The sequence below is a fragment of the Malaclemys terrapin genome, chromosome 17 (assembly GCF_027887155.1).
Source record: "Malaclemys terrapin pileata isolate rMalTer1 chromosome 17, rMalTer1.hap1, whole genome shotgun sequence".
NCBI classification, from domain to species: Eukaryota; Metazoa; Chordata; order Testudines; family Emydidae; genus Malaclemys; species Malaclemys terrapin.
In genome coordinates, this window is record NC_071521.1 from 23647867 (window position 1) to 23664140 (window position 16274).

The window sequence follows — 16274 nt, forward strand, 5'->3', positions numbered from 1 at the left end:
CCCAAACTTCTCCTCCCGAGCCCCACCCCACCCCAGAGCCTGCACCCCCTGTCAGAGCCCTCACCCCCTGCACCCCAACCCTCTGCCCTAGCACTGAGCCCCCTCCCACACCCCTCATCCCCAGCCCCACCCAAGAGCCCTCACCCCCCCTGCAACCCAACCCTCTGCCCTAGTCCTGAGCCCCCTCCCAAACCTCTCATCCCCAGCCCCACCCAAGAGCCCTCACCCCCCCTGCAACCCAACCCTCTGCCCTAGCACTGAGCCCCCTCCCAAACCTCTCATCCCCAGCCCCACCCAAGAGCCCTCACCCCCCCTGCAACCCAACCCTCTGCCCTAGCACTGAGCCCCGTCCCAAACCTCTCATCCCCAGCCCCACCCAAGAGCCCTCACCCCCCCCTGCAACCCAACCCTCTGCCCTAGCACTGAGCCCCCTCCCAAACCTCTCATCCCCAGCCCCACCCAAGAGCCCTCACCCCCCCCGCAACCCAACCCTCTGCCCCAGCCCTGAGCCCCCTCCTGCACTGTGAACCCCTCATCCATGGCCCCGCCCTGCAGCCCTCACCCCCTGCACCTCAACCTTCTGCCCTAGCCCTGAGCCCTTCCCACCCCCCAGACCCCCAAGACCCAGCTAAAGCCCTCATCCCCCACACCCCAACCTTCTGCCCTAGCCCTGAGCTCCTGCTCACATCCCTCATCCCCAGCCCCAGCCAGCGCCCTCATCCCCCCACTCCCCAACCCTCTGCTCCACCCCAGAGCCCTCATCCCCCCTGCACACATTGTGCAATATAGGGAAACTGTTAAGTGCTTACTGTTTCCAGTCCATTTTTACATTATTTTAAAAAATATATATCAGCTTACAAGGCAGGGGAGGGGGCGGGACTTGGACCCGTTCTGGGCACCACCAAAAATTATACAACCCTGCCGCACCTGGGCAGAGCAGCAGGTTCCCGCCTTGGCTGCCATGTTCAGATTGGTAGGGGCCAGCTCCTGACTGACCCTGCCCGCACAGCAGTGTACATGTGTCACAGCTGCCCCTGGCCTGTCCACTCTGACACTGACACACAACTGGCCAGGACCTGTCCTAGGGTACAACCCCCCCCCCCCCCCCGTAGTCCTGTAGGAGCTGCAGCGAGAAGCCAGCCGGAGACCTCCCGCAGGCAGGCGCCAAAGAGGGACCTTGGGCTGCTCAGACTCTGCCCGGTGCTGGCTGGCACCTTGCGCCAACCGCCCCCCCCTCAGTCCTCACCTCAGCACCCCCCTCCCTTCCCCTGCCCTGCCCCCCTCTTCCCGTGTAGCTGAACCCACTCCCCTAACTGCCCCCTGCTCAGGCTGGTGGGCCGCCCTCCCCGTCCCCAGCCAGACTGCCCAGCTCTGAAGAGCTGTGTCTGGACCGCACCTGCCCTGGTGGGCCCTGGGCACTACCAGCCCCGTACCTGGCTCTGGGCAGCTGCCAGCCTTCAGGTGCAGATCATCGAGGGCGACATAGGAGAGCTCACCCCCAGCACTCACCACCTCGAACACGACCTGCCAAAGAGAGCAGGGAGCAGGTCCAGGGTCAGGCTTGGCCCAGCCAGAGCTGACTGGACACCACTGGGGCTGGGCATGCTCTCATGCAGGCTGGAAGGGAGGTGCCAGGCCCACCCATGGCATTGCTCTGCCCCTCCTCTTTGTGCAGGCTGGGCCAGAGCCTGATGGACCCCACGGGTCCCAGCCATGCAGCAACAGCACGGTGCCCCAGGACTAGCCCAGGTCTGCTCCAGCCTTCCACCCCCGCTGCTGGCCGGTGCCCATGTGCCACGGGGAGGCGCGTGGGGTAAGACCTACCTAGGCTAGATGAGAACCCAGCTCCGATGGAGGACTTGCCCTTCCTTCCCCTCACCAGGCCTGGCAGGCCCAGTCCAGCCTCCACCCACGGATGGCTGCCCGCGGAGTAGCCGGGGCTGGGGAAGTCCCTCAGAGCGCTGCGCGGAGTGTGGCTTCCAGGGCTCTGGAGCTCTTCTCTGACTCAGGCTGGGATCTGACTGATTACCCTGTTATTTATAGGTACGGCCAGCGCATCAGAGCGCCAGTCAGGGACCAGGTCCCATGGCTGTCTCACCTGCCAGTCCTCAGCCGCTTGGACAGTCACTTTACCATAGCGCCAAGCGTCCCCCTGCACTGAGCTCACGCTGAACAGCCTCCGCTGCACCCCCTTCTCCTTCACACACACCGCCAGAGAACCTAGCAAAGCCAGAGACAGGGGACATCTCCTGAGGGCCACCCACCGGAGCAGAGGGCAGGGAGCAGCGGCACCGCCAAGCCCACGGCACTGGCAGTGTTACCAGGAGCTTGCACCTGGGCACAAGTAGGAGGCAGGGGGATTTGTTCCTAGGTCGAAGCTCCCCACACTCCTACTCACACTCCCTATGAGGTTGTGGGCAGGAGGTCAGGATGCCCAGTTTACCGCGAGGGAATCAAACCCCAAGAAGGGCCGTGGCTCACCCAGCAAGTGTGTGGCAGAGCCGAGACCAGAACCCAGGAGTCCTGAGTCCCAGGCCTGGCTTCAACCATAGACTGGCCTTCCTCCACAGTCTCTTACCCCTCCCTCCACTGCCCAGCATCTCTGCACCCGCCAGCCCGAGGGGATCAAAGGGGTGGGGCTTCCGGGCTCACCTGGATCACTGGGGCTCAGCTGGTACCAGAAGCCCAGGCACTGCGGATGAGTCAGGGGCCTGTACTGCCCAGAGCTCAGAGTGGCTGCTTGCCCACGGGGCAGGGAGCCCTTGCTGGTATCAACAATCATGTAATATCCTGTGAAAAACAAAACCCAACAGCCTGGCAGAGAGTCACTTAATCACTCCAGGCCCAGAACTGGGCATGGGGCACAGCCATGGACCCGCCAGCATCAGCCCCGGTCAGACCCAGGGGCACGAGGCACAGCCATGGACCCCCCTCATCCCTCCCAGCCCCAGTCAGACCCCTGGGGATGGGGCATACCTCTGGACACCCCCGCCCCAGCACCAGCCCTAGTCAGACCCCTGGGCATGGGGCACAGCCATGGACCCGCCAGCATCAGCCCCAGTCAGACCCAGGGGCACGAAGCACAGCCATGGACCCCCTCATCCCTCCCAGCCCCAGCCAGACCCCTGGGGATGGGGCATACCTCTGGACACCCCCGCCCCAGCACCAGCCCTAGTCAAACCCTTGGGCATGGGGTACAGCCATGGACCCCTCTCCCCGGTAAGGTCTGAGGCCTTTTTCTGCAGCCATATTAGGAGAGCAGCAGCCAGGAGCCAAGAAGCAGAAAGTCACATCCTCACGTTCCCTCTAAATTACATTAAAACAATGTCATATCAGGCTGTTGAGAAGGCTCCTGTCCTAATAGCGCCCACCATCACCAGATAAGCAAGGAATCTCTTAAGATATTTAAAGAAAACTTTGTTTGATGGCATTCTGTCTGGCAAGGAATCCCTTAGCAGCAGTTGTGGGTCGTGAAATCTCTCTTCTTTATTGTTTTGCCTTTATGATCCCTACTTCTCTATTATTAAGGCTAAGATTGTGTCATGGTTATTTTTAGTAAAAGTCAGGGACATGTCACGGGCAATAAACAAAAATTCACCATGGGAGCCGTGACCTGTCTGTGACTTTTGCTGCTGCAGCTCCATGGTTTCCCCCACCACCTTGGTGGCTGGGAGCTGTGGGGTTCCCCCTTGACCATATTGCCCAAAGAGAAAATGGGACACCCCCAGCCGCTCAAAGGAGGCGTCTCCCGTCCCCCCCGCCCGAGGTCCGAGGAGAGCCCCCTCAGGAGTCTGTCACCTGTTGCTGGAACCTTGGAGGGGGCCCCCTGTCACCTGTCGCTGGAATCCTGCCTGGGCCCCGCTGGCTGCCAGCTCCAGAGTCCTGCAGCCCCTGGGGCTGAAGCAGAGAATGTCACGGAGGTCTCTGCAAGTCACTTCCATGACCTCAGTGACATAAACCCAGACTTCTCTATTGTTTATCTGAATGGTCTCTGTCTGGTTCTTTGATTGTTTCTGTAACATAACTAATTTTGCTAGGTATAAATCAACTAAGATGGCGGGGTATGAGTGGGTAAAGAATTGTGTCTCAATATGTTAGGACTGGTCAAAGAATTATTTTGTAAAGTTTACTAAAATGGTTGGTTAAGGCACAGCTAAGCAGGACTGAAGTTGAACTATGTAAACTGGAGTCCAAAAGGAAATTCTTTGGACTGGAATGAACTCCAGGACACAGCCCAAGATCAGAGCTGCCGGACCTCAACACTGGCTAATTACACACTGAAGAAGCTGGAGTCCCAGATGACCTGATCCTGCCTGGCCACCAGGAAAAGTTCGTCTTCCTCATTGGGAGTGGGGAGCATTGCCTGCTTAGCGAGTGTGTTCTGTTTTGGTAGCTGTTAAGGATATTACTGTGTAAGGCTCTTTCACTGGTAAAAGGCCCTGCAAACCCACAGAAGATTATGCCCTGAGCAGTGGCAGAGTTAGAGTTAGTGGGGTCCTGTGCACAGCTTCATTTTCAGGGCCCGACTCTCAGGATCCAGCCAAGAAAAAGAGCATTCTCTCTGATCTCCCTCCCCCTCGCCCCCCGTTTTTCATCCTTTTTTTCTTCATCCTCCTCCTATATTATAAGTAATAGGAAATAAATGAAAATAAAGTGAGGTACCTTCATTGTTTTTGTAGTCTAACTTTTTTTTCACAGACCACTTGAAAATTGCTGAGGGTCTCACCGGATCCCTTAATGATCTTTCCAAATGTTGTTTGTACCGTTAGCTAACTATTGCAAAGTGCTTTGGATAAGAGCGCTTTATAAAAAAAAAACTTAATACCCTTTCCTCGGTCCACCTGAATGGAGTTCTCAGACCACAGTTGAGAACTTCTGGTCTAGATGAAAGCTAGTATTTGCATTACGCTAACATGAAAAATGTGTAAAAATAAAAAGTATAGATGATGCATGAATGGAAAAATAAAAATTAACTTCCTCTGAAGAAACTTATTCAATCTGAAAAAAAAATTCTTCAAATAGCTTTTTTTTCTACACTTTTTCTTTATAAAATCGTCAATTAAGTCATCGTAAGTAATATTTTGTAAAGAGGCACTTTCAACTGTCAATATTGCCGACCTTGTCAAAGGTTCCTGACTCATCGTATTTTGCAAATAATTTTTAACTCGTTTTAATAAAGAAAAAGTATGTTCACCTGAAGCATTTTTGACAGGTATTTTTAAAAATATTTTCAACATGGTTTGTACATTTGGAAAGGTTGCTTGCAAACCATCACGTATAAATCTATACAGATCAGCTGGTGATCTCGAAGCACAGACCTCATCGTTTTCGATAAAATGAACGAAATGTTTCACTTCATCTTCAAAAAATGTTGTGTCTATGTCCTCTCGGTAGGATTCCCTTAATTTCTTACTGTGGCTTTTAGCATTATCATCCATACTTCTATCAAAAAACACGCAAAATAAATCAACAGTTTTCTTTAGAGATTCACCTCTACTCTGCAATTACATTATTAGTGTGTCACAAATAACATTGATGGTCTCAGCGATGATCTTCTCTTTCCCTTTTAAATTGATTTCATTGTCTCTAGTTTCATCGAAAAATAACTTCCTGCTTTTTTTACGCTTCTCATCAGATATATCGGAGGAACCTATATTTTCTGTCAATGTTAGTGCCTCTGCTTCCACCGAGCTATAGTCATTTCGAACTGCCATGACAAAACTTTTAATTGAGGTTAACAATTGTATCAACCTTTTGCAGTGATTTGCTAATGGCATTAATTCTTTGAAGTAAATGGTTCCACAAAAGAGTAAAAACAGCAATATCGTACTTTTCAAACTTTTCTGCTAAAGATTTTGCTTCTGTTTTTCGCATGTGGTTTTTCAGAATTTGATGTGGCTATGTCAAATAAGGTTTTCTTTATATCATGATAGCTCATTTTCAAAGCCAAAACAGCATCTGCACGAACAGACCACTTGGTGTCACAAATTCTTTTGACTGTCAAATGTTTCTCACTTGCCTGCTCCAAGCGTGATTGTAGCATACTCCACCAATGCGTGAAAACCGAAAAAAAGGCATACACGTTTTGAACAAAGTCAAAAAAATGTGTAGCTCCCTCACAGGATTCGACTTCAGCTTTGCAGATTAAATTTAAGGAATGGCTGGAACATGGTATGAATAAAGTAGAGGAGCTTGCATCGTTCAGTCTTGCCTGTAGACCTGAATATTTTCCTGCCATATTTGCGACTTTATCAAAGCTCTGCCCCGGACAATTTTTGATGTACAAACCTAAATTTGCAATGATTTCCAAAACAGTTGTCTCTAGACATTCAGAAGTGTGGGATTTAGTGGGACAAAACAAACAAAAAAAACACTCTACAACTTCACCACTGCCGATCACATAGCTTAAAATTAATGTTAATTGGGCTACATGACTCACATCTGGTGTTGAATCGACTATTATGGAATAGTACTTGGCATCCTTTACTTCATCATTGAATTGGTTTCTGAGCCGCTCTGCCATTACAGTGATGAATTCATCGTAGGTTTGGTGCGTTAAAAAGTTGGTCTTCCCTGAGCCACAATACTGATCATTTTTCAAATGTTCTTTGAGAAAATCGTCAAATTCACTAACATATTCAAGGCAGGTTAAAAAATTACCTTTTTGATTTGACAATGATGACCCATCATGTCCTCTGAGAGGTAGTCCCAAAGAAGACAGCAGTTTGACCGTGGCAACAACACACCTCAGCACTTTCCTCCAACAAGAACACACCTTTTCAAACTAAGCCGATAAAACAGAATCGGTTCTTCCAGATAATTTACACCTTTGAACAAACTTACACATAGCATTAATATGAGCTTTGGAATTTTCATGATCAGAATATGTCTTGCAATATTTCTCCAATTAGGGTGCCTGTCGACGAATGTTTGTTGTCCTTTACTATGATCAGGGAATAATTTGCAAATATAGCAGTAGCCTGCCTTAGTGGTTTCCAAAAAAATCAACCAAATTCTCATTTTTCTTATCCTCAGAAAATGGGACTCATGAAGACCTCTAAGTTGCTTTCATCGTGCAACCTCATACTCTTTTCTCAAATTTTCCATATTACTTACGTTTTTCGGTTCATTTACTAAGAAATAGTTGATCATATCCAATGCATCAGATTTTGGCCATAATGCAATGTCTTCAGGGTAGGTTTCTTCCCTTACTTGGACAAAATTCACAATATTTTGTAGTTCCATTGTCACTTCAGAGTTCACTTGTTCAACTTGTTCAACTGTTTCGTTGTGGTATCCCCCCAACTCGGCAAGTGATCAGATAGTTCAGCTGTTTCCTCGCCCATACTTTTGATGAATTTCCACTATTCAATACTTCAAGCTTTTTAAAATAAGATGACAAACTGTCTTTTTGCTTAGCTTCATCTTCTTGCCTCGCCTTCATTTGTTTGCATTTTTGACTGCCCGACTCATAGTATCACTTCATTATTGCTAAAAAACTGACCTAGATTTTAGGCAGATTAAAAATGTCTGAAAGAGCAGGGGTCTAGCCACAGATGGGCCTGGCTGGGCCGTGGACCACCCAATTAGCTTTAACGCCATTAATTCCGCGTTTTTATCAAGCTCTGTAAAAACAGGATTTTGAACCATTACATACTAGTGACACATCATGGGCATTGTTTCAAAGTGCGGGGGAGGGTGCTTTTGTTCAATTGGATAATTTGTCAAGCAGACAGACTTTGATTGGCAAATGACAATTTCCCTTAGTTGCTGTTATGCTATTGCCACGACAGAGAAAAAATGGCAAAGCGAAATTCTTTGCTAGACTACTTCAAAAAACCACGTTTAGAGCACAGTTCGCAGAATAAGTTCACAGAATGCAGAAAGCCTGGACTGCTTCGCAACTTGCAGTGCTTATTAAATTCAGTCATTTGTCAGATTTGTCCTGCATTTTGGGGCCCCCGTCATTGGGGGCCCCATGCCACTGCACGGTTTGTTTTACAGTAAATCTACCACTGGCCCTGAACCCTAGGAACTGGGTCAGGCTGGGGGTGCCTAAATCAACTGGGTTACGCCTTGAGCCCTAGGAACTAGGTAAAGGTGGGTGCCTTACAGTGTGCGGGTAACACCCCAGCACCAGCCCTGGTCAGAGCCCTGGGCACAGCCATGGATGCCCACCAACCAACCAGAGAAGGGACCCAGCTGCAGGCCCACAATAAGGAAAAGCCAGAGAATAACTGCATCTTCCAGTGCACCTGAACCAGCACAGACCATGCGGGCTGACAGAGCTCTCCTGTTACCCGACCTGGCACCTCCTAGAGTTCAAGACAATGGGATTGTCACAGGGGCATGGCTACTCTATTCCACCCCCTGTTGGCCCAGCATGGCACTGCCAGCACTCCCTGCCTCAGTTTCTCTTCCCGAGGTATGTGCCCTCAGCTTGCCACGCGCCAGTCTGGGGTGGAGCTGTGGCTTAGCCCTCCAGCCATCTAACAACAAACATAACCCCGGGGGTGGAGAGGGGGGAGAAAAGCAAGAGTCCAAACTCAAATGTTCCCACCAAACAGAAAGTTTCCTCTGCCCTTCTTCACCCGCCCCCCAGCCCTGCTCCCAGCCCCTTTCTATGCTCAGCACCTCCCGGCGCCCCAGGTCCCTGGAGTGCCCTTTTCCTTCCAGTCCCAGCCTGTCTTCTCCCTGCAATGCCAACTATCGAGCAAGCCCCCGCGTCTCCTTTTCGAAAGCCTAGAAGACCCTTAAGCTGGTGCCTGACCTGCCTTAGCCCGCCCCTCAGGCTGGGGAGATGTGGCTGGTCCCTGGCTGTTTGCACTGGCTCAGTGGAACCGCGAACCCAGGAGATCAGCATGGCCACGTTGGAGTGCCCTGGAAATGGACTGGCTCAGCCCCACCTGGCAGTGCCACACGAGCTCCCTGCTCACCCCTCCCCCTCTTGTGTCCTGGTCCCCACCTCAGCCTTGCCCTGCAGCATCCATGCTGCAGCATTCCAGCAGCTCACATGTGGTTTCCCCCAGGGGACCAGCTTTTCTGCAGAGCTCAGTGTGCCAGGTGCGGCCATGGGCCTGACAAGCAGCCCATGGACACGTGGGAGAGCTGTCTTCTGCAATCAGAACCACGTGAGGACAGTCCCCGGCACCTCACGGGACCTTCGTGGTTGGCCAGGGCCCTGTGCTGCAGGCGGAGTGAAGTGGCTGTTTGCCAGGCCCAAGGAAGGCAGACGGGCCCCCACAGCCCTGCAGAAGCACAGGGGCTGCATTACCTCGGGCTGTCCCCATGGTGTGGTCAGTGGGAGGGCCAGTGGTGGCAGTGCCCGTGGCGTTGCTCTGCCGTGCCCATGTGTACTGCCAGCTGGAGGAGAAGCCACAGGCATTGGCCTCGAACGAGCAGGACTTCTGGGGACCACAGGCTCCAGCTCGCACGGTGACATCATCCAGGGCCATGTCCCCCAGGTACCCGTCACGGAGAGCCTCGAAGATCAGCTGTCAAGGAGGGAGGCACACAGCACTGAGCACTGCCCCCATTGTCACCGCCTCTGCCTATGCTCACCACTGGAGGGCGCCATGTCAGCACCACGCCTGCATGGGACAGGATAAAGGGTCCTCAGAGGTATTGGGGAGGAGCCCAACGGCCACAGAATTCTGTGGAGTTAGACACCTAAATACCCAAGTGACCCCTCAAAGCAGCTGCAGCCCAGGTGCCCTGCGGTTGGGTGAGCAGCACAAAGCCTTATGGAGCTTGCATGGCAGTGCCCCAGGCTCAGGAGTGTGGCACAGCCTCGCTGTTATCACTTACTGAGTGCTAGCAATGTGCCTGGTGCTGTACAAACATGGGGCAGGCACAGTCCAGGAGGGGCTGGCGGTGACCACAGCATGGCACTGGGGCCAGCAAGGCTCTGCAGTGACTCCCCATGTGCCAAGAGGGAGGAGGCAGTGTCTCCGGGGCCTTACCCGGTATCTCTGGAGAGCCCGGCGACTGAGTGTTGCGAATCCCAGGTGCCACATGCTGCCATGAGATCCTGTTTGGGTCCAGAGCACCGTCTCCGGCTCCCCATCGTGCTGTATCTTTAGGTTCAGCGTGCCTGGGTTGGAACTGAAGGTTAGGGCGCCCATGGGAATGGGCAGGCGAACAGCAGGTGGGAACGGGCACAAAGCATTCCTAGAGCACCTGTCAGACAGCCAGGAACCCTCTCCCCACTGACCTGCAGCCAGCTCGAGGGGGCGTGTCTGCCGGCAGGCAGGGGCAGCCTCTGCTGGAAAGTGACCAGGGAGCTGCATTGGCAGAACGGACAGGAGCCGGGGTTTTATGTCCCCAAAGAGAAACATGCCACTGCCCGGCACTCAGTTCATCGCCCCGGAAGGGCTGGGCTGAGCAGCTGGGACTGGAACCTGTGGTTGTCGGGAGCTAGAGCTGGCCTTGCGCCCCAAGTGCTGGGCCCCCATAAAACAGCCACCCCGGGCCAGTGAGCGAGGGGCCTGTGGGGAGGAGTCTCGGCAGGGAGGGCAGGGGGCTGTCCTTTGGGGCACTAGGAAAGGGAGGGAGCCATGCTGCGAGAGAGGCTCCTCGTGCTGGGGAACTCTCTCTCCCAGCCTGCACTGGGGCAACCCACGCAGCTGGGACCTCACCCCCGGAAGGGCGAGCACCAGAGCGACCCACATAGCAGGGACATGTCCCTCTCTGCAACGCAGTTCCAGCCCTTGGCTCACCCGCGCCCCTCACCATGGCCTCATGAGCAGTGCCCAAGTGTGTCCTTGCCAGAGGCGCTCTCTGTTGAATGCACAATGCCAGGCATGTCAACTGGCACCTTCCTAGAGGAGATGGGGAAGGATCTGTTTCTCCTGCCCCATGCAGAATGGGCCCAGCCCAGCCCCTGGAAGCCCTAGCAGGGTGCACTTACCGCTCTGAGGGCCATCCAGGCGGTACCAGAACGAGAGGCACTGCTCTCTGGTGGGAGAGTCCTGAGGGTAGGTGATGAGACGCGCACTCAGGCCCCAGGTACTTGGGGCGGAGAGATCCACGGACAAGAAATAACCTTTCAGAAGCAAACACAGCCCATGGTGAGAGCTGGAGCAGCAGGAACAAGGGCAGGCCGGCATCTACAGAACCAGCCCAGCCCTCCTTGCACACAGCCCCAGCTTGCTACAGCCACAGGCCAAGCCTCACCACACCACACCAGCCTCACCCAGGTCTTGGCCAGGCCCTTACCCCAGCCCAGGTGTATTGGCAACCCGTGAGCTGGAAAGGCAGCAGACGGAAGCAAACCCAACCTCTCCCAGCAGAACTCTGCTTGCTCCCTACCAGAGTCCTTGCCTTGCCCCACGCCCCAGCCTGGGGCCCGGGCCCAGGCATGCCCCCCGCACTCCACAACTAGGGGCCCAGCTTTGCCTTCTAAAGTTCCTGGCCCTCAGCTCGCCTTCTATGGGCTGAGTTTGGAATAGATGCCAGAGCCACCGCTCCAATCCACCACATAGCCAAGGAGTTTCTGGGGCAAGCCCTCCGGCTCCCCAGCAGGACCCACCTGTGCCGGTGGTGTGGTCAGAGCCCAGCCCCAGCCCTGTGCCTCGCACCCACTCAAAATCATCGCTCTGATCCTGGTACCAGCCGCAGAGCCCCATCTCAAAGTTGCAAGACAGCTCTGTGCAGAGAGAGGAAAGGCCAAGTTGTGAACGAAGTCAGAGACTGGGGCGGGGGCCGGGGACCACCATCCTGCAACCAAACTCCTCACGTCTGGCTCAGCCCCACGTCGGAGCCACGTTACAGCTACTATGGTCCACCCCGCCCCCACTAATTTCAAAGAGCTCTTAGGTGTAGTGGTCAGAGCAAAGGAGCATGAAATTGGGTTCCTCTGAGAGGGTGTGAGGTTGAGTGGTCAGAGCAAGCAAACTGGGAGTCAGGACTCCTGGGTTCTATGCCAGCTCTGCTATTGCTTCACTGGGTGACCCTGGGTAAGTCACTTAATGTGCCCGTGCCTCAGTTTCTCCATCTGGAATTGGGGTGAGCTCCTTGTTCTGAGCTCTCCAGATGGAAGGAGGTGGAGCCCTTTGTGGTTTACATGCCCTTCTCTCTGCCCAGGAGGAAGAGGGGCAGGCTCCAGTACTTGGTGGCCTTCCTTATCCCTTTGGTGGGAGCCTCGAGCACTTGGCAGGCATGGGGAATCCGGCTCACCCCCTGGAGGGCGGGGAATAGCCCAGAGGGCACGTGGTGGCTGCAGGAAGGAAGGCCACTTGGGCAGTGATCAGAAGAAAGGGTATCCAGGGTTCCCAGTCCTTCTCCTGCTCACATGGTGCTGGAGACGCTCTCAGCATCAGCCCCTGCATGGGCACTAGGAATGTGAATCTGACAGCATGAGATTCCGGTGCTGGGACTAGACTCCTGGGCCTAGATCTTCAAAATTGTTTAGGTGCCTAACTCCCATTGACACCACTGGTCCCCAACCTTGACACCCACCATCCCCAGGGGAGGAGAGGCGCAAACCTGGGAGAAGGGCAAGGGAGGCTGCAGGGTCGGAGATCACTGGCTCTGGGATGAGCATGCAGACACTCTGGCACCTCCATCACCCACCTCAACTCGGTGCCCAACACGGGCAGCATGCAGGATGGTTGAGTCCCTGTGCACTAAATTCGATACCATGCCAGTGCAGGGCACCTCCGGCCACAGTAGCGGCAGCTCCAGGCACCAGTGCTCCAAGCGCATGCCTGGGGCGGCAAGCCGCAGGGGGCGCCCTGCTGTTTCCTGCGAGGGCGGCAGTCAGGCAGCCTTCGGCGGCTTGCCTGCGGGAGGTCCGCCAGTCCCGTGGATTCGGCGGCGGGTATGCCGAAGCCGCGGGACCTCCCACAGGCGCGCCGCCGAAGGCAGCCTCCCTGCCATGCTTGGGGCAGCAAAAAAGCTAGAGCCACCCCATGGCCACAGCCTGTTGTTAATCTGCTCTTCATGTGGTGGTAGTAACTAACCCATGGAAAGGAGCAAATCCTGCACCTGGCACCAGCTGGAACCAAGCCCCGGAGCATGAATGGGTCAGGGCTGGGGAGTCCAGGCCCCCCAGAGGCAGAAGTAGGTCAAGTGTCCCATTCCCGTTTCCCTGGGGGTCCTGCGGTGCCCCAGGGAGAGACGTACCCGAGGCGTCTGGAGGGGTAAAGTGGGGGTCGCAGTTCACAAACGCAACATCGTCCACAGCAGCACTCTGCACCACGGGGCCGCGCAGCTTCACCAGGGCACTCAGCTCCAGCTGAGGGGACAGCAGCCTGGTAAGCGCCATGGCGCCACACACGCCCCATCCTGGCCCCACAGTCCCCTCCGCACACTCGGGGCCCTGAAGTCTCTGTGCAAATTCAGCACAACGGGGAGAGGTGCTGTGGGGCAGCCTGGCGGTGGATGGGCAGTGGCCCCCTCACATCCCACCCTGCAGGGGCCCCCCTGGGAGCGAGACAGGAGCTCCGTCTCTGGGGCCCACTCAGCCCCTGGCATCTGACAGCTAGAAGCCAGTCGTTGCTGGGACCCCTGCCTGTCTCCCCAGGATGGAGATGGTCTGAGATTGGCCACCCTCCAGCCATTGGCTGGGGCTGAGTTTGGGCACTGCTCCCGGCTGGATTGGAGTCAGCACCGAGACATGCAGGGCTCCGGTTCCATCCTGTCCCCTGACCAGCCTGTCCCCTCGCCCCATTTAACCTCCGGGTTACCCCGGCTCAGTGCTTTGCTCTTGGGCTGCAGCACTGACGGAAGGCTGTGCCCAAGCTGCATGTGCTGGGGGGGCCCTCGGAGCGCCCACGAGGAGTGTGTAGGCTGCGTTGCCCACCTGGAAGGGTCTGGCTTTCTCCCCAAGCGGAACGGTGATGTGTTTCCACGCCATGCTGCCATTGCCCTGCGTGTGCCACGCCAGCCTGTGTGTCCCCAGGGCATGATCCACGATGCCGAGCGCAATGAACCCTAGCAAAGGGAGAGTGGGATGGCGGGGCAGCCTCTGGCCCTAGCCGCTGGCCTGGCAGCATCCTTGGGAGCCCACCCAGCATGGCAGGGCCCAGGACCAGCAGCTGTGTCAGGCAGGGGGATCCGAGCCAGGCAGCCAAGCTCATTACCCGGCAGTGACCCGTCTGGTGACTCCTTGCTGCTCTGATGGGGGGGGTGGGGGAGATCACGTCCAGCAGGGAGGCTGGGTCTGCACTGCCTGGGGCTGGGGATGGGATGGTGGGGCTCAGAGAAACCTCTTCCCTGGGGCAGATAGGCAGAACATGGCTGCCTCCTCCCCCTGCAGCACCTAAGGCCCCCCCCAGGAGTGCTACGACATGGGCATGTTGTGGGGGACGGGGCATAGGACCCCTCCCCCCGCGCTGGAGAGCTGAGCAGAGCTCGGCCGGGGCCAGCGAGCGCGGGTACCTTGGAGGTCGCTGTGCAGCCAGTAGTGCATCTCCACGGAGCAGGCCAGGCCCGAGGGGCCCAGAACAGGGGTGCGAGCCCTGGCCACGGACACCATCTGGCCTGGAGCCAGCACCACGCCCAGATAACTCCCTAGGCAGGAAACACAGGCCACGGCGGGGGAATGGTCACCCCTCCCTCACTGCCCCCAGGCACCGTCTGCCCCCTCCCCTCCACCATTCCCCCAGGCACTGCCTGCCACCCTTCCCCTCTCCCACTGCCCCCAGGGGGCAGGAGTCTCACCTGCGAAGGGGCAGGGAGCAGGTAGGTCTTCCTTGTGGGGTGATGGGGTGGGAGGTCTCCCTTGCAGGGGAATCTCACTTTTGTAGGGGCAGGGGGTCTCCCCTATAGGGCGGGTTAGGGGGTGGGTAGGTCTCCCTTGTGGGGTGATGGGGTGGGGGGGTTTCACTGGTGGAAGGGTGGGGGGGCAGGGGTCTCAGCTGCATACGGGCAGGGGGCTCCCTTGCGGGTGGTCTCACCTGTGGAGGTGTTGGTGGTGTGGTCTGTCCCAGGCAGTAAGGCCTCGCTGGCGTTCTGCCTCGCCCACTGCAGCTGGCCCACACTGATGTCCTTCCAGCCCCTAGCCCCGGTCTCGAAGGTCGATGCCCCTGGAACACACCAAGTTTTCACTAGCCTTGTCTGGGCCCCAGCCACCGGGAGCACAAAGCCTCTTGCCAGGCCGTGCCAAGAGCCCCTGAAGGCGTGTGCTACTGCAGTCGTCTGTGCCCACAGCCATCAGCACCGGTGGGTAAGCAGTGGATCCATGATCTCATGCACTCCGGCCTTGGCTAGACAAGGCAAGGGTTAAGCCAGCGCATTACCCTGCGCCCCATGGACCCAGGCTGCCTGGGGAGCTGTGGATGGCCTTGCTGGGTAGGTGCCTGGGCCTGCCTGACTCCCCTGGGCTGAGGTTTCCTCTCTGCCCACTGTGCTACAGCATGACCACTCCTTGCACCTGGACTTCACTCATTGACCAGGGCTAGGCCCCCAGGCATGTCCCATAGGCATTCATGTGGCTACCTGTGACGCCCAGGTGACTTTCCAAAGGGAGGTTCCTGGCCTGGCAGTTCTCGGAGCTGGAGCGAGTTTATCTCTGTGTCTGCAGAGAATCTAGCACAATGGGGCCCTGATCCTGAGCAGGCTTCTGGGCATTCCCATCTGCTCAGTGGAAAACAGCAGCACTAGGCAAGGAGCCAGGGTTTGGATATGCAGTGTGTCCAGTGCCTGTGTTGAAGCCCCGGCTGTCATCGAGTGGGCTCAGCACGGTCCTTACTGAGCAGATTCAGAAGCACAAAAGCACTGCACAATCCAGAGATGTGAGCAGGGAGGAAATCTGCGGCTGGGAGGGCAGAACAGGCTGGGATAGCAGCAGGGAGGCAGGTCAGGACTCAGGGGCGTTGGCAGAGTGGTGGGTGCAGGGATCCCAGGGCTGGGATAGCAGCGGGGAGGCAGATCAGGACTCAGGGGCGTTGGCAGAGCGGTGTGTGCAGGGATCCCAGGGCTGGGATAGCAGCGGGGAGGCAGGTCAGGACTCGGGCGTTGGCAGAGTGGTGGGTACAGGGATCCCAGGGCTGGGATAGCAGCGGGGAGGCGGGTCAGGACTCAGGGGCGTTGGCAGAGCGGTGGGTGCAGGGATCCCAGGGCTGGGATAGCAGCGGGGAGGCAGGTCAGGACTCAGGGGCGTTGGCAGAGCGGTGGGTGCAGGGATCCCAGGGCTGGGATAGCAGCGGGGAGGCAGGTCAGGACTCAGGGGCGTTGGCAGAGCGGTGGGTGCAGGGATCCCAGGGCTGGGATAGCAGCGGGGAGGCAGGTCAGGACTCAGGGGCGTTGGCAGAGCGGTGGGTGCAGGGATC

The 16274-nt window shown here is 56.3% G+C and overlaps 1 protein-coding gene across 1 annotated transcript in view; it reads right to left on the bottom strand.

Annotated features, from left to right (window-relative positions):
- MAMDC4 (MAM domain containing 4) overlaps nt 1-16274 on the bottom strand; it is a 94582-nt gene that overhangs the window by 8702 nt on the left and 69606 nt on the right. Inside the window, exons 13-23 of the mRNA XM_054007076.1 lie at nt 14901-15029; nt 14383-14514; nt 13805-13935; nt 13126-13237; nt 11531-11647; nt 10910-11044; nt 9963-10093; nt 9275-9494; nt 2653-2790; nt 2099-2220; nt 1434-1524 (exon numbers count right to left, since the gene is read on the bottom strand). Of these exons, the coding sequence (XP_053863051.1) occupies nt 1434-1524; nt 2099-2220; nt 2653-2790; nt 9275-9494; nt 9963-10093; nt 10910-11044; nt 11531-11647; nt 13126-13237; nt 13805-13935; nt 14383-14514; nt 14901-15029 (1458 nt within the window). The remainder of the gene's footprint in view (nt 1-1433; nt 1525-2098; nt 2221-2652; nt 2791-9274; nt 9495-9962; nt 10094-10909; nt 11045-11530; nt 11648-13125; nt 13238-13804; nt 13936-14382; nt 14515-14900; nt 15030-16274) is intronic.